Here is a 25,555-nt window from a genome sequence, read left to right on the forward strand (position 1 = left end):
GATCCTCAGATCTCAGCCTCCTGAGTAGCTAGGATTACAGGCGTGAGCCACCAGCGCCCGGCTCTCATTGCTCCTAATAACAGCATCCTCTTCTTTGTTCTGTCCCAAGATAAAGCCACCAATCCTTCTAACCGCCAGGAAGACTGGGAATACATAATTGGCTTCTGTGATCAAATCAACAAAGAGCTTGAAGGGTGAGTCTACTGGAGACAGCCAAAAAGTGGCCACATGGTCCAAGGGGATGTATTGATTGTGGTTTATTATCCACCAGGCCCCAGATCGCTGTCCGACTGTTGGCCCACAAGATCCAGTCTCCACAGGAATGGGAGGCATTGCAGGCCCTCACGGTAGGTCTTTGCTCCTAGAGATGAAAGCAGTAAGTCTCCACCCACCCAGGCCTTTCCTCATGCACCCACTGGGCCCTTGGTAATTCTGGTAGTTTGTGCCCCAGAAATCCTTGATGTATATTCAGGTGCATGGGCTGGGCCTCTGGGCCAGAGCTTGAGGGTTCAGAGACATCTAGAGTTATGGGGGCAGCTGACTCTAAAGAAGAGTGAGGTAAGCACAGTTTATTCTGTAGCTAAAAAGAATTCAGGTACCGGGGAGGCTGCCCCCATGGATGTGTTTACAGGACAGGTCTCAGCCTTGATTCAAACTAAGAGAGTTCAAAATGAGAAGTAAGACAGGGTGCTGAGCACCTCCTGGCTCTCCCCAAACTAGACAAGAGCCATGCTCACAGCCGTCTGCCGCCCTCCTTGCCCTGGGCTTCACGCAGTCTCTGGAGAAGCACTGGTCCACCCCTCTGTCACAGTGGTTGTAGAGCCAAGATCTTGAAATAGTGATTCTCCAGGGGGGCAGTTTGGCAACGTTTAGCAACACTTGGTTGTCGGGGTGGGGCCTCAGCGGGTCTTACTCTGCCTCCTCACTGTATCCCCTGCAGAGATGTGCCATTTTAGGGGACGAGGTGAGCGGCGGTGGCTTACCCTCCCCTCTCTGGGATACAGCAAGCACCCCACGTAGGCTGAGCTGCTTCTCCTGGGAGTATTTTCTCAGCACTGGGTGCCAGAACCAGCGCATCACTGAGAGCGCCCCCCCCCCCCCCGTTGCCGACAGGTGCTGGAGGCGTGTATGAAGAACTGTGGGAGGAGGTTTCATAACGAAGTGGGCAAGTTCCGGTTTTTGAATGAGTTAATCAAAGTTGTCTCTCCGAAGGTCAGTCGAAGACCATTTCCTTGCTTCTGTGGACTTTTTTTTTTTTTGGTGCCAGTATTGGGGCTTGAACTTAGAGCCTGGGTGCTGTTCCTTAGCTTTTTCACTCAATGTGGCACTCTACCACTTGAACCATACCTCCACTTCTGGCTTTTTGGCAATAAGAGACTTACAAACTTTCCTGCCCAGGCTGGCCTCAAACTGTGATCCTCAGATCTCAGCCTCCTGAGCAGCTAGGATTACAGGTGGGAGCCACCAGCGCCCAGCCATGGGTTTCTAGAGCTGGAGCTCTAGTCCTGGCAGGGCTGTAGGAAATGGTTTTTCAGGCAACAATGCAGTTAGGCCTCAGGCAACTTGCTCTCTCATACCTTGACATCTGCTGGCTTGTAGCAGTCTGGGGAACTAACTAGCAAGAGCACTCCGTGGTCATGACAAGAACCTGACACTCCCTCCCAACTGCAGTTACTATTCTGTTTTTCATTTGTCTCCTAGTACTTGGGAGACAGGGTGTCTGAGAAAGTGAAGACCAAGGTCATTGAGTTGCTTTATAGCTGGACAGTGGCCCTGCCGGAAGAAGCCAAGATCAAAGACGCCTACCATATGTTGAAGAGACAGGGTATGTCCACCTTCCTCCACCCTCCAGGCAGCTCTTAAAGGCAGCCAGGGCAAGGAAGAGAAGGGGCAGGCGCTAGGGGTCCCCAGGCTTCTCCCCTTCTCCTAAAGGGGGTCGTGTTTGTCATCAGGGCCCGGCTCAATGGGTGTTAGTGGTAGAAATGTGAGTAGCCTGGTGTGTCTCCTGCCTCCTCTGCTGGGTCTTCATCACAGGGCTTAGGGAGCAAGGTGATCATGCCCTGAGCATGCGCTTTGCCATTTGTGTCTCCTCCCAGGCATAGTCCAGTCTGACCCTCCAATCCCCATGGACAGAACATTGATCCCCTCTCCACCCCCTCGTCCCAAAAACCCTGTGTTTGATGATGAGGAGAAATCCAAGGTGAAGTGCATCCCAGGCCTGGGCTTCTATGGGATGAGAGGTGGTGGCAGCAGGGGAAACAGGGCTTTGCTTGGGTCTCTGGGAGCTCCGGTGTTTCAGGCCTCCAGGTGGGAAACTCTTCCTGTCACTTTTCATACCTTTCTCTTCTAGCTCTTAGCCAAGCTGCTAAAAAGCAAAAACCCAGATGATCTGCAAGAAGCCAATAAGCTCATCAAATCCATGGTGAAGGAAGTGAGTGGGCCTTGTGGGTTTGGGGGAGAGGCGCAGGGACCACAGTGCAGAAGTCCCCTGCCCCAGCCCTCACCTGGAGTGAGGAGGAAGAGAGCTGGAATCTGGGACAGGATGGAGGAATGTGAGGGTCAGAGCACTGGGAGTGTTAAGGCTGCGGGGGGGGGGGGGGGGGGCGGCGCTCACTGTAAAAGGCCTGTGATCCCAAGCACAGCTCCAGGGCTTGGCCTCTGTTCTTGTGTTACCATCCTGCCTGGTAAGGCGGGGAATATAGGCCAGGTGAGCTAGCTTTCTCCTGGCCCCTGTTGGCTGAGGCAGGACGAGGCTCGGATCCAGAAGGTGACCAAGCGCATGCGCACCCTGGAGGAGGTGAGCAACAACGTGAAGCTGCTTCATGAGGTGCTGCTGCACTACAGCCAAGAGCACTCCTCACCTGCCGACAAGGAGCTCGTGAAGGTAGGCGCTGCCGCCTGGCGGGCTGCTCTGCACTCGGGACACCGGCTGGGGGACATGCATGCCGTCTGTGAGCCCGTCCGTCTGGCTGGCATTGGGGAGGTGGAGTGATGAGCTAATGCACCTGGGTGGAAGGGTCTGGGCTCACTTCCACTTTCGGCCTTTCCTTACTGCCTTGGGGGAATTTGGATAGAAGGGCCTCCCCTGGCATCTGATATTGTGGCTGGGTCAGTCCTCTAGTTCTGAAGGAACATGTCAGCTGGGGGGCAGGAAGGGGCTTCCTTCCTTCCTTCCTGCTACCCCACTGACTGACAGCTCCTGTTCCTGGCTTGGGTGACAGGTCTGGTGACGGCCAGTGGAAGGACAAGCACCTGTCTGTCTGTGGCGCTTAGCGAGCCCTGCCCTTTTCTGGACAGCATCCCTGAATCGTTGTGACTTTTGTCTGGGTCTCTCCCAGGAGCTGTATGATCGGTGTGAGAACAAGAGACGGACATTATTTAAACTAGCCAGCGAGACAGAGGACAATGACAATAGTTTAGGTGAGTGAAAAGGAAAGCATAGTTGGCAACGGTGTGCCAGGAATTTGGATGTATGCGTGGGAACTGTCACAGCCAGGAATGAGGAGTCTTTCTCCTGCTCCAGGGGACATCCTGCAGGCCAGTGACAACCTCTCCCGGGTCATCAACTCCTACAAAACAATCGTTGAAGGGCAGATCGTCAATGGTGATGTGACCACCTCAACCATGCCTGATTCTGAAGGTAAAATGTTCTGGTTCCCCATCCTGGGACCCTCCAGACCAGCCCCACCTTCCCACCACCCGACCACAAGTGGACCCCAAGGGTCTGAAGGTCCACCAGCTTCCCAAAGGCCAGGAGGTAGGATGGGAACTTTCCTGCCTGCCTTGCCTAGCTTGCTTTTCAAGGCGTCCCTGGAAGAAATGCCACTGGGTTAGACCTGAAGCAAGAGAGCTGCCTGTGGTGCCCAGGGTTCTGGCCTCCTGTTTCGGGGGCACTAGAACTGCTCCTGATGATTCTCATTCCCCTGCTGTTGACTCATCCAGGAAACCACCCGTCCAGCCACGGCACTCTCATCGACCTTGCTGAGTTGGATACACCCAACAGCTCATCCCCAGTGTTGGCCCCAGCACCCGCCCCACCCACCTCAGGCATCCCTATCCTCCCTCCACCCCCCCAGACCGCGGGACCTCCACGCAGTCGTTCTTCCAGCATGGCCGAGGCCCCCCCAGGGCCCAACAGCACAAGCAACGGCCTCTCCTTGCTGGACGAGGAGCTCCTCTGCTTGGGTGTGTCCTGAAGGGTGGCCTCACGGGGTTGGGGATGGGGGGGGCGGATGTGTGGAGTCAGAAGGCCGAGCGGTGTCTGGTGTGCTTGCCATTCAATTGCAGCATCTCCAGAGCCACCGGGGCCGCCTTCCCTGTGGACTCCAGCCCGCTTGCTCTGTTCCTCCTGCCCCAGAAGGCCCCTACCTCTGTATATAGAAAGGAAAGGGGAGTCCCACGCCCACTGCCGCCTGAAGGCCACTTTCTCCCCACCCCAGCGCTCAAATACTTCTGGTCACATGGTCACTTCAGGGGGACTGATGTAACATCATGTGTTCTCAGGCCTCACTGACCCAGCTCCCCCAGCTCCTCCTAAGGACTCCATTGGAAGCAGCCAGTGGCACCTGTTCCAGGTAGGCGCTCAATCATGGTGACATCACTCAAGTACCAGAAAACAAAGTGTCCTCTCCTTCCTCGTGACCAGCTGCAGACATGGTGTCTCCCAGCGCACAGCCCAGCGGCCGACAGGACAGCTCTGGGGAAGGACTGCATGGGTGGCAAGCTGTCTCCCCGCCATGGGCAGCAGACCTTCCCAGCCCTTTGCTAACCCGTTGTTTCCATTACAGGGCGAACAGTCAGACCTGGACTTCTTCCGACCCAGGCTGGGGCCTTCTGCCTGCTGCCCGTCAGATGGGCCTCTGCTTCCCCCCTCAGCCCCTGCCTCCAGCACCTCCCAAGCTCCACCGCCACCTGCCTTCCCTGCACCTGTAGTCTCTGTTGGCATACCTGTCCCCAGCGCTGGCTCCTTCATGTTCTCTTCCGGACTCACCCCAGCTTTGGCCCCAAAGACTGAGCCCACGGCCGCTGAGCACCACAGCTCAGGGCTGGGGGACACCACCCTGCACCACCTGGACGGCCTTGATCAGCTTCTGGAGGAGGCCAAAGTGTAAAGGAGGGGACGCTAGGTGGGATGGCCAAGGGCGGGGCCAGGTGTGCAAGCCAGAGTGAGCCTTGAGGGGGTGGACACCCATGCTGGGCAGTCAGGTCAGAAGCTGGGGATGCGGGGTCGCTGAGAGCTGTCGCTGGCCTGCTGTCCAACTTGCCTTCTGTCCTCCTTCCTGCCTCCCAGGACCTCAGGCTCGGCGAAACCTGTCTCCTCTTGCTTTCCCCCTGGGACCAACGCATCCCCCCGGCTCCCCACCTCTGCCCCAGCCAGGCCTCTCCTGCCCTTCTCTGCTGGGCCCAGCAGCCCTCTCTTCCAGCCACCAGCTTTCCAGCCCCAAGGCAGCCCTGTGAAGGGGCCCGAGCTCTCCCTGGCCAGTGTCCATGTGCCCCTGGAATCGATCAAGCCTAGTAGGTGTTGGAGGGGGGGAGGAGGTCATAGGCAGAGCGCTGCAGGGTGTGCAGCGTGTGCCCCTGTGCAGGCATCCCTTATAGCTAAGGGTCCCCTGGCCTGCTGTCTCAGCCTCTGCTTCTTGTGGCTGGGTGGCCTTAGCCCTCACCATTCCTGGACTGCTAAAGAGAGCACCGTACTTAGAGCCACACCCTTCTCTTTCCCACTTGACTACGGCGGGCACCGCCTGGGCTCAGAAATGTCTCTGGCTCATTGTCCTACCGTGCATATGCTACCTTCCTACAGGCAGTGCCCTTCCTGTGACAGCCTATGACAAAAATGGCTTCCGCATCCTCTTCCACTTCGCCAAGGAGTGTCCACCGGGCCGGCCCGACGTTCTGGTGGTGGTGGTGTCCATGCTGAATACAGCTCCCTTGCCAGTCAAGAGCATCGTGCTGCAGGCTGCGGTGCCCAAGGTACCCCTGGCTCCCTGGGGCATCCGGGAGTGAGAACTTTCACCTGAACCACGCGAGCTGTGGGTCTGCAGTGGCTGGCAGATGGCACTGTGAATTCACCTTAACCAGACCCCAGTCTGTGTCCGTCTTGTTGGCATCTGCCAGCCAGCTCTCTTCAGAGGAGCTTCTTTCTCTTTAGTCCATGAAAGTGAAGTTGCAGCCGCCCTCTGGGACAGAACTCTCTCCATTTAGCCCCATCCAACCACCTGCAGCCATCACCCAGGTCATGCTGCTGGCAAATCCACTGAAGGTGAGTGAGTGAGCTGGGGAGAATCCAGGGTCCCTTTCCTTTCCCCAGGTCCCGTGGCCGAGCATGGGTGGATGTGGTGGGGACAAGAAACCTACCTCCAGCACAGAAGACCGGGGGCAAGGGGGGCACTGGGCTCTCTCTCACCTGCTGCCCTCCGTCGCAGGAGAAGGTGCGGCTTCGGTATAGGCTGACCTTTGCCTTGGGGGAGCAGCTGAGCACAGAGCTGGGAGAGGTGGACCAGTTTCCTCCTGTGGAGCAGTGGGGGAACCTATGACCCCAGAGGACGCTGCGACCTCTACTCGGAAGGCAGGCAGGCTGCCCTGAGCCAGAGAGGGCTCCAGTCGGTCTAACCACTATCCTAATGGCAGTATTTGTAGCTTTGATGTGGACCAGAGGCCCACTGCTGTGATCCTCTCTCCTCCTTGGCCCCTAAAAGGACCTGTTTTCTATCTACCTGTGTGACTTGAAGTAGCCATATACTTACTGTAAGGGGTGGGGAGTGGCCCTGAGCTTCCCTGGCTGGTCTGGGATGGGTTTCCCTTCTCCTGCAGGCATTCCTTGATGCCCAAGGCCAAGGTTCTAAAGGAAGGTTCTCAGACCCCCTCAAGAACCAACCTCACACCCCAAAGACAGGTGGCTTGAGACCACACTGCAGCCTCAGTCGCTCGCTTGTGCTTCCCTGCTGTCTGGCTCTGCTGCCGCCTCCCGTGAGGTGGCGAACCGGCGGTCCTGAGAAAGGCTGGTGCACTGCTCCCGCCTCCTGTGCCACAGCATCCTGTCATGCTGCAGCGTGAGTGGTCCGCCTGTTCCTAGCGAGTGACAGGCTGTGTCCTATGGACATCTCAGCAGGCCATGGACCTCAGCCCAGCAGAAGCAGAATCTGGCCTCGTGAGTCTCAGCTAGGGATAGGAAGGAAAACAGAAGCGAGCTAGTGTTTCCCCTTCAGAAGCAGGTACTGGAGCGTATTTCCTGCCATGGGATAGCCGCCCTACTCACTACCTCTTGCTTGGCATGCAGTAAACAGCTGTCCTCAGTCTGAAGAGGACAACTCCCAAACCTGGTGTCCTGCCCTGCCCTGCCCCCCTTCCCACCCGTGCGGCTGGGCTGAAGAAGCCTCAGGGTCAAGCACGTTGCACTAGATGGATGTCCTTGTGTGCTGCCCCCAAATCCGCACTGTCCCCCAGCTACAGATGAAGGGGTGCTGTCAGCGAGATGTTGGGTCTGGAGGCGATGAGGGGCCATGCTTGAACCAAGTCACCAGACCCTATTGCTTCACAGCACTCAGCGCAGCTAGCATGACCCAGCTGCGTGCACGCGCAAGGCCAACCACGCTGCCCCCGAGGCACCGAAACAAACCGAGGCTGCTCCAGACAAGCTCCTGGGGAGGAGCGGACAGCTCGGGGTCTGCTGCCTCTGGAGAAAGGGGGCTCGCACAGCACCCTGGCCCATGTGGCTCTGTGCGGCTGCCTCCTCTTCTTCCCTGTCTTTAGCAAGCAGGTTTCACTGCTTCATCTGGACAAGTCAAAATGGAATCATTTTCACTAATTAAGGAATCAATCCAAGAACTTTCCAGACCCGCTGCTTCAGCCCTGGAATATCTGTGTGGAAGTGGACCTTTATGATAAGCATTAGACATTACAATTATGAGCGTTACTCATTACTGTTGAGGTCACTACTTCATGGAAACAGCTATACTGGATGTACCAACTCCTCTGCCCTTGTTTTGCTGCATGTTAAATAAAACCATTTTTGCCCTACATGGAATCCTTCTAATCTAAACAAGAGGCCATTCACCCTGGCAGGAAGTGACCTGTGAATTCCCAAACACAGTTAGACAGGCTGGGCTGGATGGAATTGCCTATATACAAGTACAGGGTTCTAAAACTTTTTTTTTGGCAGGCGGGGGAGGGGGGAAATAACCAAAAAGTTAGATCATGGAGTGTTCCAGATGATTTGATATGAGGCAAGACCTAAGAAGCTTAAGTATATCACCACATGCTCTTGTTTAAGGTGCCCGTCTCGGGCAGGATACCACTTACCATTCTAAACTCTGGGTATGGCTAATCCTTAAGCCAGATGCATAGGGTGCACAGCTACTTGAGGCCAGGAAGGTGGCTTGGGCCAGTATAACAAGACCAGCCTCAAAGCAAAACATAAGAAATTACATTGTTACCACCTCACCTTCAGAACAGATGGATTAAAAACGCCTTTAATTCGCAAAAGCACATTTATTTTAAAAATCTATATACATTGCCACGTGGCCGCAGCTCATCAGGAGCCTTCTAATGAGCCTTCTCTCACAATTGCCCGGGCAAGGTTCCGGGCAAGAGCCAGTCTCAGCATCTCCACCTTGGTGGTCTCTATGTCGTCATCCTGCAAAGCAGAGGGCCAGAATGAGGCACGCAGGCGGCATTCTTGTCATGCCCTTAACCAAGTCTCAGTACAGGAGCAGTATGCCCAGGACACTGGCACTGAACTGAACAATCATCCCCTGTCCAAAAGCCAGCGTGTTCCAGAAAGCAAACATGAGTTTGTAAGGAGGTAGTGTTCTCAGGGTGGAGGGGGAGGAGTAAAAGCCCAAAACAGGGAGACTTCCCCATCGTCACCACGGCACCATCTACCCAGAAGTTAAAAGTTACCTGGAGTCGATGAGCATCAAACTCTGCACACTCCAGCTTCCCTGAAGTCAAATCCTCCAGACATCGCATCAGCTCATAAGTCTGTTCTGCTGAAAAAATCACCTAGGAGAGAGAGGCTTCTTTGATTGGCTGCTGCCCAACCTGAAGGTCTCTGCTAGTCCAAGAATGGTCCACGGGTCTTCTTGCCCTTGGGTTGTACAAGAAGCCCACACAGAACAGAATGGCTTCTGAGTCTCACATCAGCCCTCTAGTCAGGCCCTGGGCTGCTACTATGGATACAGCATCGATTCACGTTGCTGGTATGAATACTGGCTTTGCCATGTGGAACTAGGAATACTCATGCGCAACCACAGCTACTTTGGAAGAAATGTACATCAGCTACAGAGCTAAGCTGTCAGAACTACAAGGGGGAGAGGAGAAAACAACTGTGGGCTTATTCAATCCTTACCTGTTTCTGTTCCAAAAGGGGCAGGGCGTCTGTAAGCAGAGTCATCCAGAAGGAGCGAGGTGCAATTTGAGAAGTCATGAGAGAGAGCAGAAGAGAAGCAGCGTCACCAAACCGCTTCTCCCCATACAGCCGGTGGAACTCCCGGTACTTTCCTGTGACAAGAAGGGAACCCGAAGTCACCAGCACATTCCTGGCCTCCAGGTGACACCAACAAAGGCTACCTGTCCCTAACCGTGGAGGGCCTGCTCCAGCCACTCCACAGAGCAGCGAGATCATTTGCACACATCTCCAAGCTCCAAAATGCTCAAAACACAGGCTCTGAGGAGCCAAATCTTAGAAAATGTCAGCTTCAAAATAAGTAACAGTCACCAAGCACCCATCATACTATAACCCTAGCTGCTCAGGAGGCTGAGACCTGAGAGTTCAGATCCGAAGCCAGCCTGCACAGACAAATCTGAGCCTTATCTCTAATTAAACAGCAAAAAGCTGGAAGTGGCCAGGCACCAGTGGCTCACGCCTGTAATCCTAACAACCAAGGAGGTTGAGATCTAAGGATCACGGTTCAAAGCCAGTCAGGGCAGGAAAGGCCATGAGACTCTATCTCCAATAAGTGAACAGAAAACTGGAAGTGGTGCTGTGGTTCAAGTGGTAGAGTGCTCGCCTTGAGCTGAAAAGCTGAGGGACAGTGCTCAAGCCCAGAGTTCAAGCCCCATGCCCAACAAGAAAAAAAAAAGAAAATTCACAGACAGAGGCACTGAGAAATACCAACTAAAATTCTGATCCTGGACACAGGACACCATTGGGATAACTGACAAAATGCAGACTAGATGAATGTACAATATCAATGATGAATCCATGTGTTTTGTTAACTATTCTATGCACTAACATACACACTGCCGCATTTATGAAGGGGAACAAGACCCCACCTTACTCTCAAACTGTTCACACAAGAATGATCAATGAAGCAAAGGGATGAAGGCAAAATAATAAATGAAGCAAAAGTAAATGACTGGCCAATCTAGAAATATATATATGGGAAATCCCTATTCCTTATATATGTGAAACTTTTCCCTTATGTCTAGAATGACAACTATCTCCCCATGCCCTGGGAAAGAACAAAGACTCACCCAGAAATGTCAGTCTATCACTGAGCATCATGGCTGGCCCTAGGTTGTCAATGAGGTCCAAGTCAGAAAAGCAGCCTCGCTCACAGTAATCCTTGAGGAACCTGCAGGGCCCATTCCAGAGATCAGACCTCAACTTCCAAACTCCCAAACACTCCTTGAGAGCCAAATGCAGCTGCGCCTACCTGTCTGACACGAGTGTGGCAAAGGCAGCATCTTTGGCACGGACGCTCCAGGAGAGTGCAGAGCCCAGGCGATTATTGCGAACAGCCTTCATGGCTAAGATCTTGCAGATGCTGCGCACTTTGTAGGGAAAAGAGGCAGAGAAAGGCCTTCACCATTGAATCAATCCATTGTGGATGGAGCCTGATGGCACAGGCAGAGCCTTTACTATAGCCTCAACTACAACCTCAAACCTCTGCATGGACCCAAAATAGGAACAGGTTGGCAGAAAAGGGAAACTTCTGGATTTATTTTTTATTTTTTTTGTTAGTTGTGGGGCTTGAACTCTGGACCTGGGCACTGTCCCTCAGCTTTTCAGCTCAAAGCGAACACTCTACCACTTGAGTCACAGCACCACTTTCAGTTTTCTGGTGGTTAATTAGAGATAAGAGTCTCATGGGCCAGGTGTTGGTGGCTCATGCATGTCATCCTAACTACTCAGAAGGCTGAAATCTGAGGATCACCATTCAGACAGCCCAGGCAAGAAAGGGCAGGAAATAGTGTGAGACTCTTATCTCCAATAAACCACCAGAAAGCCAGAAGTGGCACTGTGATTCAAGTGGTAAAGTACTAACCTTGAGATGAAGAGCTCAGGCATAGTGCCCAGGCTGAGTTCAAACCCCACTACTGACCAAAAAAAAAAGCATCGAAGGCTGGGAGGGAATGTGGCTTAGTGAGAGTGCTTGCCTAGCATGCATGAATCCCCGGGGTTGATTCCTCAGCACCATATAAACAGAGAAGGCCAGAAGTGGTGCTGTGGCTCAAGTGGTAGAGTACTAGCCTTGAGCAAAAAGAAACTCAGGGACAGCACCAGGCTCTGAGTTCAAGCCCCAGGACTGGCAAAAAAAAAAAAAAATCAGCACCAATACTGAGTGTTGGTAGCTCACACCTGCAATTCTAGCTATTCAGAAGGCTGAGACCTAAGGATCACAATTCAAAGCCAGCCTAGGCAGAAAAGTCTGTGAGATTCTTATATCTCCAATTCATCACCAGAAAATTGGGGCACTGTGGCTCAAAGTGGTAAGAGCACTGGCCTTGAGCAAAATAACTCAGGCCCTAAATTCAAACCCCACAACTGACAAAAAAAAAAAAAAAAAAAAGCACCAAACACTTACGGACATGTTAAATTGGAATGCCCTTTGTACAACTACTTTAAGTTTAAAAAATAAAAATTAATTCATTTTTAAAAAGTTTCTCCCCACTTGTTAGTCCCTTCGTTTTGTGTCCAGAAGCTTGAAAATCCAAGTTCCTTTGGGTCAGGAACACCCTGGGCTTGTTCAGAAATGGTCATAATAAGCATGTAATGGACATGCAGGCTTTTATTCCTCTACAACGGGGGCGCAAAGGCACAAGCGTTGTGCCTCGTGTTCTGCTTCTCCAGAGTCAGGCTTAGCTGGCAGCAGCAACCTACTAGACAGGAAACTTCATGAGAGCAGTAGGTCAGTCTGGTTGGTTTTTTTTTTTTTTTGGTTGGTCGGTTGGTTGTGGGGCTTGAACTCTGGGCCTGGATGTTGTCCCTCAGCTCTTCAGCTCAAGGCTAGCACTCTACCACTTGAGCCACAGCACCACTTCCAGCTTTTTCTGCTTATGTGGTGCTGAGGAATTGAACCTCATGCATGCAAGGCAAGCACTCTACCACTGAGCCACCTTCCCAGCCCCAGTCTTTTTTTTTTTTTTGGTCATGAGGGTTGAAGTCAGTCAGGCCTGGATGCTGTCACTGAGCTCTTTGGCTCAATGCTAGCATTCTACCAGTTTGAGCCACAGTGCCATTTTCTGATGGCTAACTGGAGAAAAGAGTCCCACAGACTTTCCTGCCCAGGCTGGTTTTGAACCGTGATCCTCAGATCTCAGCTTCCTGAGTAGCATGGATTACAAGCATGAGCCACAAGCTCTCAGCTTGTCTTAATAAAAAGGAAAATTCTCCATTTTCTAAGGGTCCCCAAAGACCTCTCAATCATCTGTCCCTCCCTACAAAAGGTCTTTTATCGTGGCATCTACGGCTCTGCCTCTTTGAATGTGGCTGAGGAAGCTGGCACTGTAGTGGCACAGCTCAGGGCCCAGAGGCCAGCAAGGCACATGATCACCATACCTTGTTCAGTCATCTGCCGCTGCTCACAAATCCGAAGTACCTTGAGGGCTTTCTGCTCTGTGTTGAGGGGGATCCTCTCAATGTGGAGCTCCAAGGAAACTCGCCCCAGCTCAGGGCAGTAGTCAAAGTAATCCACTGCCAGTTGCCACAGGCTGCAGAGGATGGAGGCAGATGTGAGGGGTTGGCAATCCCTGGGGCTCCTCCCCACTGATCTCTCTGTGGCCATCAGGAAAGCAGACAACAGCAAACAGTCAAGCTGCAACGGGGGCCCCCTACCTGTGGTGAGCAAAGAGTCCCGAGGCATATTCCAGCAGGAGAAACTCTCTCATGTTGGAACCAAAGCTGCAATAAACACAAAACCAAGACTTTGGACGTGCTCCATTCTGGCCCTTCCACAGCCCAAGCTCCCAGGCATTTGGCCCAGCCTACCCCTGTTGGTGGTAGGAAGAGGGTCAGTGCCAGGCATCTAGCTCACTTACTAGAGGTTGTGTGACTGGAGGAGTTTACAGTGATCCAGCAGGTCTGTCAGGTGAGCCACGAACCACCAGTTGCTCAGAGCAATGCTATAAATTCAGACACCAAGACAAGGAAATCAGGTAGAAAGCAAATCCCATATGAGCTGGGCTTCAATAGGAAGCCCACAAATCCTATGTTTGAAAAAGAAGTGATATCACTTCTCAGCTGTTAGGAGAGCTATTGTCCGAAAATCTAAGCAAGTCTGGGTGCTGGTAGCTCATGCCTATAGTCCTAGCTACTCAGGAGGCCAAGATCTGAGAATTGCTATTCAAAGCCGGCCCAGGCAGGAAAGTTTCCTGAGATTCTTCTATTAACCACCAAAAAACACTGAGGTTCTTCTATTAACCACCAAAAAACAAGAAGTGCAGCTGTGGCTCACATGGTAGAGCACCAATATTGAGCAGAAAAAGCTCAAGGACAGCTCCCAGGCCCTGATTTCAAGCCCTAAGATATTCTCTCTCTCTCTCAAACACACAGACAGACACACACACTCACAGAACACTTGGGTTGGGAATGTGGCTTAGTGGTAAAATGCTTGACTAGCATGCATGAAGCCCTGGGTTCCTCAGTACCACATACACAGAACAAGCCAGAAGTGGCACTGTGGCTCAAATGGTAGAATGCTAGCCTTGAGCTAAAGAAGCTCAGGGACTGGGCATAGGCTCTAAGTTCAAGCTCCAGGACTGGCAAAAAAAAAAAAAAGTCAAAACAAAGCCCAGCATGAGTGGTTCACACAATCCTAGCTAGCAGAAGTCTGAAATCCGTTTCAAGATAACGCATGCAGTTAAGTTTAAAATTGTGGTCCTCTAGATTTTAGCCTCCTGAGTAATTAAGATTATAGGTGTGCACTACCAGCACCTAACTCAGCCATTAACTTTTTTGGCTAGTTATGGTGCTTGAACTCAGGGCCTGGGTGCTATCCCTGAGCTCTTTTGCTCAAAGCTAGTGCTCTACTATTTTGAGTCACAACTCCACTTCTAGTGGTTAATTGGAGATAAGAGTCTCATAGACTTTCCTATCTGGGCTGACTGAACCGCGATCCTCAGATTTCAGGCTCCTGAGTAGCTAGGATTACAGGTGTGAGCCACCAGTACCCAGCTATAGCCATTGATCTTACACTTCCTAACATCCAGACTGTGAGAACATAATTTCTCTTCTATATAACTTAACCAGTCTCAGCTATTCAGTTATACAGCACAAAATGGACTAAGGCAGATCTTCAGGAGGAAGGCAACAATCGGTGGTGTTAGTGATCGCACATTGTTGTGTCATACCTGAGACCGTGAGTGGTTACAACAGTTCGAGGGAGGGGTCCTACCTGCACTCCTTGATCACTTGGTGGATATCAAACTCGAAGGCTGCCATCAAAATGTTGTCCAAGGGCTCTGAGCTGCTCTCCCCTCCCAGAAACATGTCCAGGCTGGACTGTGGAAAGTGATGGCCCCACTCAATCCCCAGGACGCAAGCAGACACAGAGGGCAGCAGGGCTGCTGTATGGGGAACCCTGGAGAGTGGTGAGGGGTTCCTTCAAAAAAGGTTGAAGGACAGAGCCTACGTGTTCCTAGGGATATTCAGTTCCTGGAGACCACCCACAGAGAAGTCAGCCCCCACCAATGCAGTTCACTCACCTGTGCATAGAAGTGCAGGTCGATGGGTTTCACCGTGGGGTGGGAGTAGAGCAGGCGGGTCACCAGGAAGTGATACCAGTTACTCAGCAGCTCCTTCTGCTCCAGCAAGGTGGCCTCATCCCCCAGCATGATCTAGAGAGCCATTCCCTGAGCTCTGGAACGCAGGGGGCTGCTCCCCTGGGACTCACAGCTTGGCTGGGGTCCCTCCCAGAAAATCAACTGACAGCTGTCACAGGAGGAGCCAGCTCCCCCCCACCCCCCGACTATCTAGGATGCCAGGCCCTCCCCCCCCATCCCTCCCGGCTGCTCCTGGGGGCAGCCCAACCAGACCCAACCCGGCTGCTCCCCAGACCTTGCAGAGACACTCTAGATGGGGATTGGCAGCGAACGTGCCATCCTGCAGGTGCCGCTCACACTCCTCACACCAGTGCTGCCACTTCAGCTCCAGCTCTGTCAGCGTCTGGGTATTGCCAGGCTAAGGGGAAAGACATACCGCGAGGCATCACCAAACCTGAATGTTTCCGCGTCATGGTGCCTCATCTCCCATGACACGACCCAGCCAACCAGCAGCTCCCACATACACTGAGAACGGGCATTGTCCTCATCAGTTCCCCAAGGATGCGGCACATGCCTGCAGAGGGGGGGTTAGCGTCAGCCTCTTTGGACAGCATCTGTCGGGCCTCATCCAGCCGGCCCTGCAGCACCAAGATGGTCACCTGCAAGGAGATGAGGGACCATGAGGAATGGTGGGAGGCCGAGTTTTACAGTCACCCCTGGGAGGAGCAACATCTTGCTCCTCCTTCCAGAAGGACCCCCAGACCCTGCTTATCTAACTACAGTTTCAGTATCCAGACCCTGCTCATCTAACTGGAGTTTCAGGATAGGTGGCAACCAGCCCTTAGGCCCTAGCCATCAATTTTATTTATTTATTTATTGTCGATCGTGGAGCCTGAACTCTGGGCCTGGGCGCTGCCCCTGAACTCTTCAGCTCAAGACTAGCGCTCTACCACTTCAGCCACAGCGCCACTTCCAGCTTTTTCTTCTTATGTGGTGCTGAGGAATCGAACCCAGGGCCTCATGCATGCAAGGTAAGCACTCCACCACTGAGCCATCTTCCCAGCCCTTAGCCATCAATTTTATACTCATGTCTTTTCTTCCTTTTATCTACAACAAATCCAATTTCTTTTTGTGTATACTGGTCCTAGGGCTTGAACTCAGGGCTTGGACACTGTCCCTAAGATTTTTTGCTTGTTTTTCTGACTTGTTAGTAGCCTATTAGAGATAAGTGTCTCTCAAGGGCTTTTCTATCCAGGTTGGCCTCGAACCACAATCCTTAGAACTCATCAGCCTCCTGGGTAGCTTAGATTACAGATGTAAGCCACCAGTGCCCTACTTCAAATTTCAAGTTTTTTATTGGAAAGTCTACAAAGCAGTCTTCTTCTGTGCTAGATTAGTTTTCAACTACTTTGGAACAGAGAGGAAGAGCTGGACCAGCGTTTCCATGATCCTGGACTCTAAGAGCCAGGAGGGACATGCAGGCCTGGCGTCCAATTCCATACCTCCCCCCGAGTTCCCAGAGCACTGGGACGACAGACTACAAAGTGCATGGAAGAGTCTGCAGAGGACTATTTATTACCAAGTTCCAGAAGCTCTCATGTTTGCTCGGATTCTCGCTGCCCAAAACATCTGCCGACAACGTGTCGACCTCGCACACATGGAGTCGAACCCAGTCAAGGAGGTGAAGAAGAAGAGGCCCAGCTGCAGAGAGAGTTATGTCACACACAAATAGCTTGGCTTCAAGTGTGGCAGCTGCCATTTTACCAAGTTACAGAGTTTGTTGGGTTGGGAAGGTGGCTCAGTGGTAGAGTGCTTGCCTGGCATGCATGAGGCCCTGGGCTCAATTCTTCAGCACCACATAAGCAGAAAAAGCCAGAAGTGGCGCTGTGGCTCAAGTGGTACAGGGCTAACCTTGAGCTGAAGAGCTGAGGGACAGTGCCCAGGCCCAGAGTTCAGGCCCACAACCGGCAAAAAAAAAAAAAGAAAAAAAAAAACCAGACAGAGTGTGTTAAGGAAGACAAGATGTAGGAGGGGGTTGTATCATTCAAGTGGAACACGTGATTCTGGATAATGCAGATAGGACACTTACTGAATCCTCCCTCCCTCCGTGTCAGGCAACCACCTCTTTCATTGAATCCTAGAAAGGACTGAATGCGGACTCAGACCTCACCCCACTCTCACACTCCCATCCACAGCTACAATGTTTATGAATATATACTGGCTATATAAGTAATGACCATGTAAGAACTGATATTGTCTAGGGATACATGAGCAATGCCGAATGTCTATGTATCCATCCCCTCAAATCTACTAGAGAAGGAACATAACAAAATGGGTTTTTTTTCCTTATAATTTTTTTTAATGTTTGTTTTTGCTGATCTGGGGCTTGAATTCAGGGCCTGGACACTGTTCCTGGGATTGTTTGGCTCAGTGGTAGAGTGCTTGACTTGCATGCACGAGGCCCTGGGTTCCATTCCTCAGCACCACATAAGCAGAAAAAGCTGGAAGTGATAAAGCACTAGCCTTGAGTTGAAGAACTCAGGGACAGAACCCAGGCTCAGAGTTCTGGCTCCGACAGACCGGGGGGGGGGAGGGGGGAAGCACCGCATGGGAAGCACTGCATCATAGTAGCAAAATCTTCCTAAAAATGTACCAAAGTCAAAAATGGAAAAAGATGACAGGGTCTTTCTTTGATATTGTGACAGAATTACTTGGGGGTTACCTGGGGCTACACTAGACTCACCTGGAGCTACTTCAATAAAAAGAATCTCACACAGATTCCAAATAAGTTCCATTGCAGACAAAATGGAGACCTAGGAAGAAATGGAGACAGGTTTCAACTACAAATATTACTGAGATCTGTTCTTGAAGCAAAGGAATAAAGCAGGGCTTGAATCAGTAAACTTTAAGGAACTAGTGTTCCTTTGGTAGAATTTCCCACAGGGAAGCCCACAAGAAAATTTTACATGGTGAGACACATTTTAAAAATTATAATTTTAGCCCGGCACCAGTGGCTCATGCCTTTAATCCTAGCTACTCAGGAGGCTGAGATCTGAGGATCACGGTTCAAAGCCAGCCCAGGCAAGAGAGACCGTGAGACTCCTATCTCCAATAAACCACCAGAAAAAACCGGAAGTGGCGCTGTAGCTCAAGTGGTAGAGCGCTGGCCTTGAGCTGAAGAGCTGAGGGACAGCGCCCAAGCCCAGAGTTCGGGCCCCACGACCGGACCCAAAAAAAAAAAAGAAAAAAGAAAAAAAAGAAAAAAAAATTCTAATTTTAGCCAGTCATCAGTGCCTCAGAGCTATAATCCTAGCCACTAAGGAGGCTGCAATCTGAGGATCCTGGTTCAAAGCCAGCCTAGGCAGGAAAGTCCATAAGACTCTTTAACTAACCACACTGTGGCTCAAAGTAGTAGAGTACTGGGCTGGGAAGGTGGCTCAGTGGTAGAGCTCTTGCCTTGTATGCATGAGGCCCTGGGTTCGATTCCCCAGCACCACATACGCAAAAAGAAAAAAAGCCAGAAGTGGCGCTGTGGCTCAAGTGTTAGAGTGCTAGCCTTGAGCTGAAGAGCTGAGGGACAGCACTCAGGCCCACAGTTCAGGCCCCACGACCGGAAAAAAAAAAAAAAAAGTAGTAGAGTACTAGCTTCGAGTGAAAAAAATCTCAGGGACAGTGCCCAAGTCAAGTTGTTGTTATTCAGTCCTGGGCTTGAACTCCTTGGGTACTAACAACAAAAAGAGGTAATTTTTTTTTTGGTCGGTCGTGGGGCTTGAACTCTGGGCCTAGGCGCTGTCCCTCAGCTCTTCAGCTCAAGGCCAGCGCTCTACCACTTGAGCTACAGCGCCACTTCCGGTTTTCTGGTGGTTTATCGGAGATAGGAGTCTCACGGTCTTTCCTTCCCGGGCTGGCTTTGAACCGAGATCCTCAGATCTCAGCCTCCTGAGTAGCTAGGATTACAGGCATGAGCCACCAGCGCCCGGCCAAAAAGAGGTAATTTTATACTCATTCTTTAGATGAAAAACTCCACCCTCAAGTGGCTTCCCACTGGGTTGTGACTTGAAGATTACTACTCTGGGTTTGCAAACCCTAAATTGTGACTACCTGAGGACAAATGGCCATTAATAAATGGCCATTCAAAACACTCCTGAGGGGTTGGGAGTGTGGCTTAGTGAGAGAGTGCTTGCTTAGCATGCATGAAGCCCTGGGTTCAGTTCCTCAGAACCACATACACAGAAAAGCCGGAAGTAGCACTCTGGCTCAAGCGGTAGAGTGCTAGCCTTGAGCAAAAGAAGCTCAGGGATAGTGCCCAGCAAAAAATAAAAAATTAGGGCTGGAAAGGTGGCTCAATGGTAGAGCGCTTGCCTCACATGCATGAGGCGCTGAGTTTGACTCCTCAGCACCACATAAACAGAAAAAGCTGGAAGTGGTGCTGTGGCTCAAGTGGTAGAGTACTAGCCTTGAGCTGAAGAGCTGGAGGGACAGTGCGCAGGCCCAGAGTTCAGGCCCCAGGATTGACCCCCAAAATTAATTAATTAATTAATTAGTAATAAGCCAGTTCACACCTGTAATCCTAACTATGCAGGAGGCAGAGATCTAACAATCACAGTTCAAAGCTAGCCCAAGGACTGGGAAGGTGGCTCAGTGGTAGAGGGCTTGCCTTACACGCCTGAGATCCTGGGTTCGATTCCTCAGCACCACATAAGCAAAAAGAAAAAAGCCAGAAGTGGTGCTATGGCTCAAGTGGTAGAGCGCTAGCCTTGAGCTGAAGAGCTGAGGGGCAGCGCCCAGACCCAGCATTCAGGCCCCATGACCAGATTCAAAAAAAAAAAAAAAACAAATCAAAGCTAGCCCAGGAAGGAAGGTCCATGACACTCTTATCTCTAATAAACCACCAGAAAACTGGAAGTGGTGCTGAGGCTTAAGTGGCAGAGTGCTCGCCTTGAGCTGAAGAGCTGAGGGACAGCGCCTAGGCCCAGAGTTCAAGCCCCACAACTGACAAAAAAAAAAAAAAAAAACACTAAATTAAACCTGGACTCTGCTTTGAAGAATATACAGCTCTTCCTTTACCAACTCTGCATGCAGACATCATTCTAACTCACAAGGGAAAACCAATGCTTTATTGAACAGAAACAGGACACTCATTACTTCCTCTTCATTTCAAGGGCAGTTTCCTTTACCTGACTGCTATACCGGTGGCCACTGGCTGGATCTTTAGCAGCAACTAGCAAAACACAAAACATGTAAGTGAATGGAAATGAAATGTTTAGTTTCATTACAGCTTCATATACACAGCTCTGAGGTTTGTCTTTCTGCTTTCAGTCCAAGTTTTCTTTTGTTTTTGCCATACTGTGGTCTGAGCTCAGGGCCTAGTGCTTGGAAGCAGGTGCTTTTACCACTTAAGCTATGTCTCAGCCCATTTTTTTTTGTTTGTTTTGGTTTGCTTTTGGGTTTTTTTGCCCAAACAGGGTTTCACTTTTTTTTTTGTCGGTTGTGGGGCTTGAACTCTGGGCCTGGGCGCTGTCCCTCAGCTCTTCAGCTCAAGGCGAGCACTCTACCACTTGAGCTACAGCGCCACTTCCGGTTTTCTGGTGGTTTATTGGAGATAGGAGTCTCACGGTCTCTCCTGCCCGGGCTGGCTTTGAACCACGATCCTGAGATCTCAGCCTCCTGAGTAGCTAGGATTACAGTCGTGAGCCACCAGCACCCGGCCAGGGTTTCAATTTTGACTCAAGATAACACAGACCACAATACTCCTTTGTATAGTTTCTGAGTAACAGGGATGCAGACAATTGCCAACACACACAGCTTTGTTTTGGATGAAACTTTTCAAAAGTTTTGCCAAGGCCAGCCTCAACCTGCCACTCTCCAATCTCACCTCCCAAGTAGCTACGATTATAGAAGTGAATGCTGTGCTTTAGTGGTTCATATTCATTTGATGTAAAGCAATGACAAATCAAGGCTCTCAACTGCCAAGCACTGATGACTAACACTTAAATCTTAGTTACTCAAGAGTCTGAGATTTGGGAATCCTGGTTCAAAGCCAACACAGGAAAGTGGTGAGATTCCAACTTAACTGCCAAAAAACCAGAAGCAGAACTATGGCTCAAGTGGTAAGAGCACTATCTTTGAAAAACCTAGGGAAGGGCTGGGAAGGTGGCTCAGTGGTAGAGTGCTTGCCTTGCATGCCTGAGGCCCTGGGTTTGATTCCTCAACACCACATAAGCAAAAAGAAAAAAGCTGGAAGTGGCGCAGTGGCTCAAGGGGTAGAGTGCTAGCCTTGAGCTGAAGAGCTGAGGGACAGTACCCAGGCCCAGAGTTCAGGCCCCACGAATGGACCCAAAAAAAAAAAAAGCTAAGGAACAGCAACAACCCAGGTCTCAGTTGAAGCCCCAGTACTGGCATAAAAAAAATTAATTAATTAATGCCTCTAGCAAAGAAATCATGTTACAGAAGACACTATCAAACAATAGGGAACTATGTGGCTCATGGTTATAATGGCCTTAAATTGCCAATGTTAAAGAACTGGAAAAGTAATTTTCACAACCTTAATTTGGGCCTTTAGCTTCAAACATTTCAATCAGTAAAGCAACTGAATATATTAAACTTGGAACATAGGAGTTCAAGCCCAAGACTGACCTCCCCCGTCAAAAAAAAAAAAAAAAGGATTGTGTTACAATTAGAAACCAAGAATTTGGGATTGGAATGTCAAGATTTTTACTTCACAGTATTTATAATCAGATAAATACTTCAAGTAGCATCAAGTACACACACAAAAGCCTTACTTGCAACCTGGTGCATTTCTTCCATACATGCTCTAATGACTGATCGGTAGTTTTTACTCACACGAACCAATCTATAAAATTGAAATGACAGACAAGATGAGTCCAGAACATTCTGTGGTTCCAGAAAGAAAGCACTCAAAAAAGATAGGAATTTGCTGAAAAGAGAGATGGAAGTCAACTTGAAGTGGCGCATTGCGGAGCTGAAATCACCCAAAAACAAAAAATGAAACGTAATACAAACGATGGGATAAACCACTCCTGAGTCTCTGCTGATGTTACTTGTTGATGAAATCTACTAGTAGCTACTAAATTTAGAAAATGAAGGCTGGTATTGGTGGCTCACACCTTTAATCCTAACTACTCAGGAGGCTGAGCTCTGAGGATTGTGGTTTGAAGCCAGCCTGGGCAGGAAAGTCTGTGAGAGACTTATCTCCAATAAACTACTCAGAAAAAGCCAAAAGTTGGGCTAAGAATGTGGCTTACTGGTAGAGTGCTTGCCTAGCATGCATAAAACCCTGGGTTCAATTCCTCAGTACCATATAAACAGAAAAAGCCAGAAGTGGTGCTGTGGCTCAAATGGTAGAGTGCTAGTCTTGAGTGCAGAGAGGCTCAAGGACAGAGCCCAAGCACTAAGTTCAACCTCAGGACTGGCCAAAATAAAATGTAGTAACAATAAAGTAAACAATAAAGCATGCCTTTCATTGAGCTTTTCATAATTGTTTTGGACGTCAGCATTTTTCAATAGCCTACTTACTGAGCTTTCCTAGATTTTCCAGTCAATTCTTCTTCAATTCTCTGGAGTCCCACAAAGATTCCATGTGATTCATTGAAGAGTTTTCTCAAAATTTGAGAGTAAACATCTACATCTTTCCGAACAATATGGATATAGGGGCAGTTTGGCACTGTTTCTGATTTTTCTGAAACAAAGAAGAAAAATAAAGAAAATTACCCCAAAAAGAGAAGCCATTCTCAACTTTAAACCTATTTAATTATAAAAGCATTAGCAAGGGGCTGGGGATTTAGCTCAGTGGAAGAGCGCCTGCCTGGCGAGTACAAGGCCCCGAGTTTGGTCCTTAGCTCTGGAGGAAAAAAAAAAGCTGTGAAAGACCAAAAGAAAGAAAAAATAAGACAACAAAAGCATTAGCAAGCCAGCTCTTTCTGTTTTAGTGGTAGTACAAATCAAACCCAGAGCCTTGTGAATGTTGGGAAAACACTCTACCACTGAGCTGCAGCTCCAACCCTTGGCTGACACAGGGTTTTGGTAGATAACCTAGACCAATCTGGAACTCACTATGCAAGCCCTCAGAGGTATTAAATTCTACGTTTGCCTTCATCTCTGGATATTCCTTCCTCCTAAGTGCTAGGATTATAAGCATCTGCCACCAAGCCTGACTAAAACATTAGTTTTTATAAATGAAATCAGAGCAGGGGCTGAGAAGGTGGCTCATTGGTAGAACGCTTGCCTTGCATACCTGAGGCCCTAGGTTCGATTCCTCAGCACCACATAAGCAAAAAGAAAAAAGCCGCAAGTGGTGCTGTGGCTCAAGTGGTAGAGCGCTAGCCTTGAGCTGAAGAGCTGAGGGACAGCGCCCAGGCCCAGAGTTCAGACCCCACAACCAGTCTCCAAAAAAAAAAGGTGACAGGATCTGCAAAGTTTTACAATAAGGGACTGCATCTAGCACTCTCAGGGCTCAGTTTAATGACTGGCATTGAAGAAGCAAAAAAGAAAAAAGCCCGAAGTGGCGCTGTGGCTCAAGTGGTAGAGCACTAGCCTTGAGCTGAAGAGCTGAGGGACAGTGCCCATGCCCAGAGTTCAGACCCCACGACCGGACCAAAAAAAAAAAAAGAAAGAAAGAACTTAAGGGGGGCGGGGAGGAAGGAAGACTGGAATACCAGTGGCTCAAGCCTATAACCCTACATAATCAGGAAGCCAAGACTTGAGGATCACAATTCAAAGTCAGCGCAGGCAGGAAATTCCAGGAGACTATCTCCAACTAATCACCAAAAAAGCAGGAAGCAGAACTACAGTTCTAGTGCTTAGTCTGTACAGGATGAGCCGGGAGTCTGGTCCTGTCCTGCCTCCTGCACAGTTCTGCCTCCAGAGAACCTCTAAGCCCCGGCCAGGGTAACACTATACCACGTGAGCCACAAGTCTACTTCTGGCTTTTTGGTAGTTAACTGGACACAAAGAGTCTCTTGAATTTGTCTGCCCGGGCTGGCTGGAAACCTCAATCCTTAGATCTCGGACTCCTGAGCAGTTAGGACTACAGGTATAAGCCACTGACACCTGTCCCCAGTCTGATATTTAAAAAAGATTTAAAAAGCAAATTGTTTTAATACCAAGAAGACTTGTCAGTTTTTTTTTCCCAGGACTCAACATCTTGCAAGTGATAATTACATAAAGCTGTGTAGTTCTAAAACACCTAAAGTTTCAAAAATAAAAACGTTACAAAGTAGTACTGGGAAGGTGGCCTAATGGTAGTGTTTGCCTAGCACATATTAGGCTCTAGGTTCAATTCTTCAATACCACATAAGCAGAAAAAGCCAGAAGTGGCGCTGTGGCTCAAGTGGTACAGGGCTAACCTTGAGCTGAAGAGCTGAGGGACAGTGCCCAGGCCCAGAGTTCAGGCCCACAACCGGCAAAAAAAAAAAAAGAAAAAAAAAAACCAGACAGAGTGTGTTAAGGAAGACAAGATGTAGGAGGGGGTTGTATCATTCAAGTGGAACACGTGATTCTGGATAATGCAGATAGGACACTTACTGAATCCTCCCTCCCTCCGTGTCAGGCAACCACCTCTTTCATTGAATCCTAGAAAGGACTGAATGCGGACTCAGACCTCACCCCACTCTCACACTCCCATCCACAGCTACAATGTTTATGAATATATACTGGCTATATAAGTAATGACCATGTAAGAACTGATATTGTCTAGGGATACATGAGCAATGCCGAATGTCTATGTATCCATCCCCTCAAATCTACTAGAGAAGGAACATAACAAAATGGGTTTTTTTTCCTTATAATTTTTTTTAATGTTTGTTTTTGCTGATCTGGGGCTTGAATTCAGGGCCTGGACACTGTTCCTGGGATTGTTTGGCTCAGTGGTAGAGTGCTTGACTTGCATGCACGAGGCCCTGGGTTCCATTCCTCAGCACCACATAAGCAGAAAAAGCTGGAAGTGATAAAGCACTAGCCTTGAGTTGAAGAACTCAGGGACAGAACCCAGGCTCAGAGTTCTGGCTCCGACAGACCGGGGGGGGGGAGGGGGGAAGCACCGCATGGGAAGCACTGCATCATAGTAGCAAAATCTTCCTAAAAATGTACCAAAGTCAAAAATGGAAAAAGATGACAGGGTCTTTCTTTGATATTGTGACAGAATTACTTGGGGGTTACCTGGGGCTACACTAGACTCACCTGGAGCTACTTCAATAAAAAGAATCTCACACAGATTCCAAATAAGTTCCATTGCAGACAAAATGGAGACCTAGGAAGAAATGGAGACAGGTTTCAACTACAAATATTACTGAGATCTGTTCTTGAAGCAAAGGAATAAAGCAGGGCTTGAATCAGTAAACTTTAAGGAACTAGTGTTCCTTTGGTAGAATTTCCCACAGGGAAGCCCACAAGAAAATTTTACATGGTGAGACACATTTTAAAAATTATAATTTTAGCCCGGCACCAGTGGCTCATGCCTTTAATCCTAGCTACTCAGGAGGCTGAGATCTGAGGATCACGGTTCAAAGCCAGCCCAGGCAAGAGAGACCGTGAGACTCCTATCTCCAATAAACCA

General features: G+C 49.9%; 2 protein-coding genes across 4 annotated transcripts in view; one reads left to right on the top strand and one right to left on the bottom strand.

Annotated features, from left to right (window-relative positions):
* Positions 1 to 8,016, top strand: part of Gga3 (golgi-associated, gamma adaptin ear containing, ARF binding protein 3) — a 15,253-nt gene extending 7,237 nt beyond the window's left edge. The window contains exons 2-17 of one of the 2 annotated variants that reach the window (XM_013038024.1): positions 110 to 194; positions 272 to 347; positions 1,114 to 1,212; positions 1,702 to 1,825; positions 2,097 to 2,200; positions 2,351 to 2,431; positions 2,747 to 2,884; positions 3,339 to 3,420; positions 3,524 to 3,640; positions 3,943 to 4,185; positions 4,504 to 4,574; positions 4,788 to 5,107; positions 5,291 to 5,514; positions 5,801 to 5,970; positions 6,149 to 6,259; positions 7,444 to 8,016. In XM_013038024.1, the coding sequence (XP_012893478.1) occupies positions 110 to 194; positions 272 to 347; positions 1,114 to 1,212; positions 1,702 to 1,825; positions 2,097 to 2,200; positions 2,351 to 2,431; positions 2,747 to 2,884; positions 3,339 to 3,420; positions 3,524 to 3,640; positions 3,943 to 4,185; positions 4,504 to 4,574; positions 4,788 to 5,107; positions 5,291 to 5,514; positions 5,801 to 5,970; positions 6,149 to 6,259; positions 7,444 to 7,749 (2,351 nt within the window). In that variant the 3' untranslated portion in view covers positions 7,750 to 8,016. Of the gene's footprint in view, positions 1 to 109; positions 195 to 271; positions 348 to 1,113; positions 1,213 to 1,701; positions 1,826 to 2,096; positions 2,201 to 2,350; positions 2,432 to 2,746; positions 2,885 to 3,338; positions 3,421 to 3,523; positions 3,641 to 3,942; positions 4,186 to 4,503; positions 4,575 to 4,787; positions 5,108 to 5,290; positions 5,515 to 5,800; positions 5,971 to 6,148; positions 6,260 to 6,422 lie in introns of both variants that reach the window. The other variant, XM_013038025.1, reaches the window with a different exon arrangement.
* A 437-nt stretch (positions 8,017 to 8,453) lies between these two features.
* The window catches only part of Nup85 (nucleoporin 85kDa), a 20,671-nt gene continuing 3,569 nt past the window's right edge, over positions 8,454 to 25,555 (bottom strand). The window contains exons 3-19 of one of the 2 annotated variants that reach the window (XM_013038090.1): positions 22,519 to 22,681; positions 21,765 to 21,835; positions 20,160 to 20,203; positions 17,726 to 17,795; positions 16,562 to 16,683; positions 15,507 to 15,641; positions 15,278 to 15,400; positions 14,926 to 15,057; positions 14,616 to 14,722; positions 13,261 to 13,344; positions 13,058 to 13,123; positions 12,782 to 12,933; positions 10,656 to 10,773; positions 10,474 to 10,574; positions 9,347 to 9,498; positions 8,899 to 9,000; positions 8,454 to 8,632 (exon numbers count right to left, since the gene is read on the bottom strand). In XM_013038090.1, coding sequence (XP_012893544.1) covers positions 8,531 to 8,632; positions 8,899 to 9,000; positions 9,347 to 9,498; positions 10,474 to 10,574; positions 10,656 to 10,773; positions 12,782 to 12,933; positions 13,058 to 13,123; positions 13,261 to 13,344; positions 14,616 to 14,722; positions 14,926 to 15,057; positions 15,278 to 15,400; positions 15,507 to 15,641; positions 16,562 to 16,683; positions 17,726 to 17,795; positions 20,160 to 20,203; positions 21,765 to 21,835; positions 22,519 to 22,681 — 1,844 coding nt within the window. In that variant the 3' untranslated portion in view covers positions 8,454 to 8,530. The remainder of the gene's footprint in view (positions 8,633 to 8,898; positions 9,001 to 9,346; positions 9,499 to 10,473; positions 10,575 to 10,655; positions 10,774 to 12,781; positions 12,934 to 13,057; positions 13,124 to 13,260; positions 13,345 to 14,615; positions 14,723 to 14,925; positions 15,058 to 15,277; positions 15,401 to 15,506; positions 15,642 to 16,561; positions 16,684 to 17,725; positions 17,796 to 20,159; positions 20,204 to 21,764; positions 21,836 to 22,518; positions 22,682 to 25,555) is intronic. The other variant, XM_013038091.1, reaches the window with a different exon arrangement.

The sequence above is a fragment of the Dipodomys ordii genome, unplaced genomic scaffold (assembly GCF_000151885.1).
Source record: "Dipodomys ordii isolate 6190 unplaced genomic scaffold, Dord_2.0 Scaffold7, whole genome shotgun sequence".
Taxonomy (NCBI): Eukaryota; Metazoa; Chordata; class Mammalia; order Rodentia; family Heteromyidae; genus Dipodomys; species Dipodomys ordii.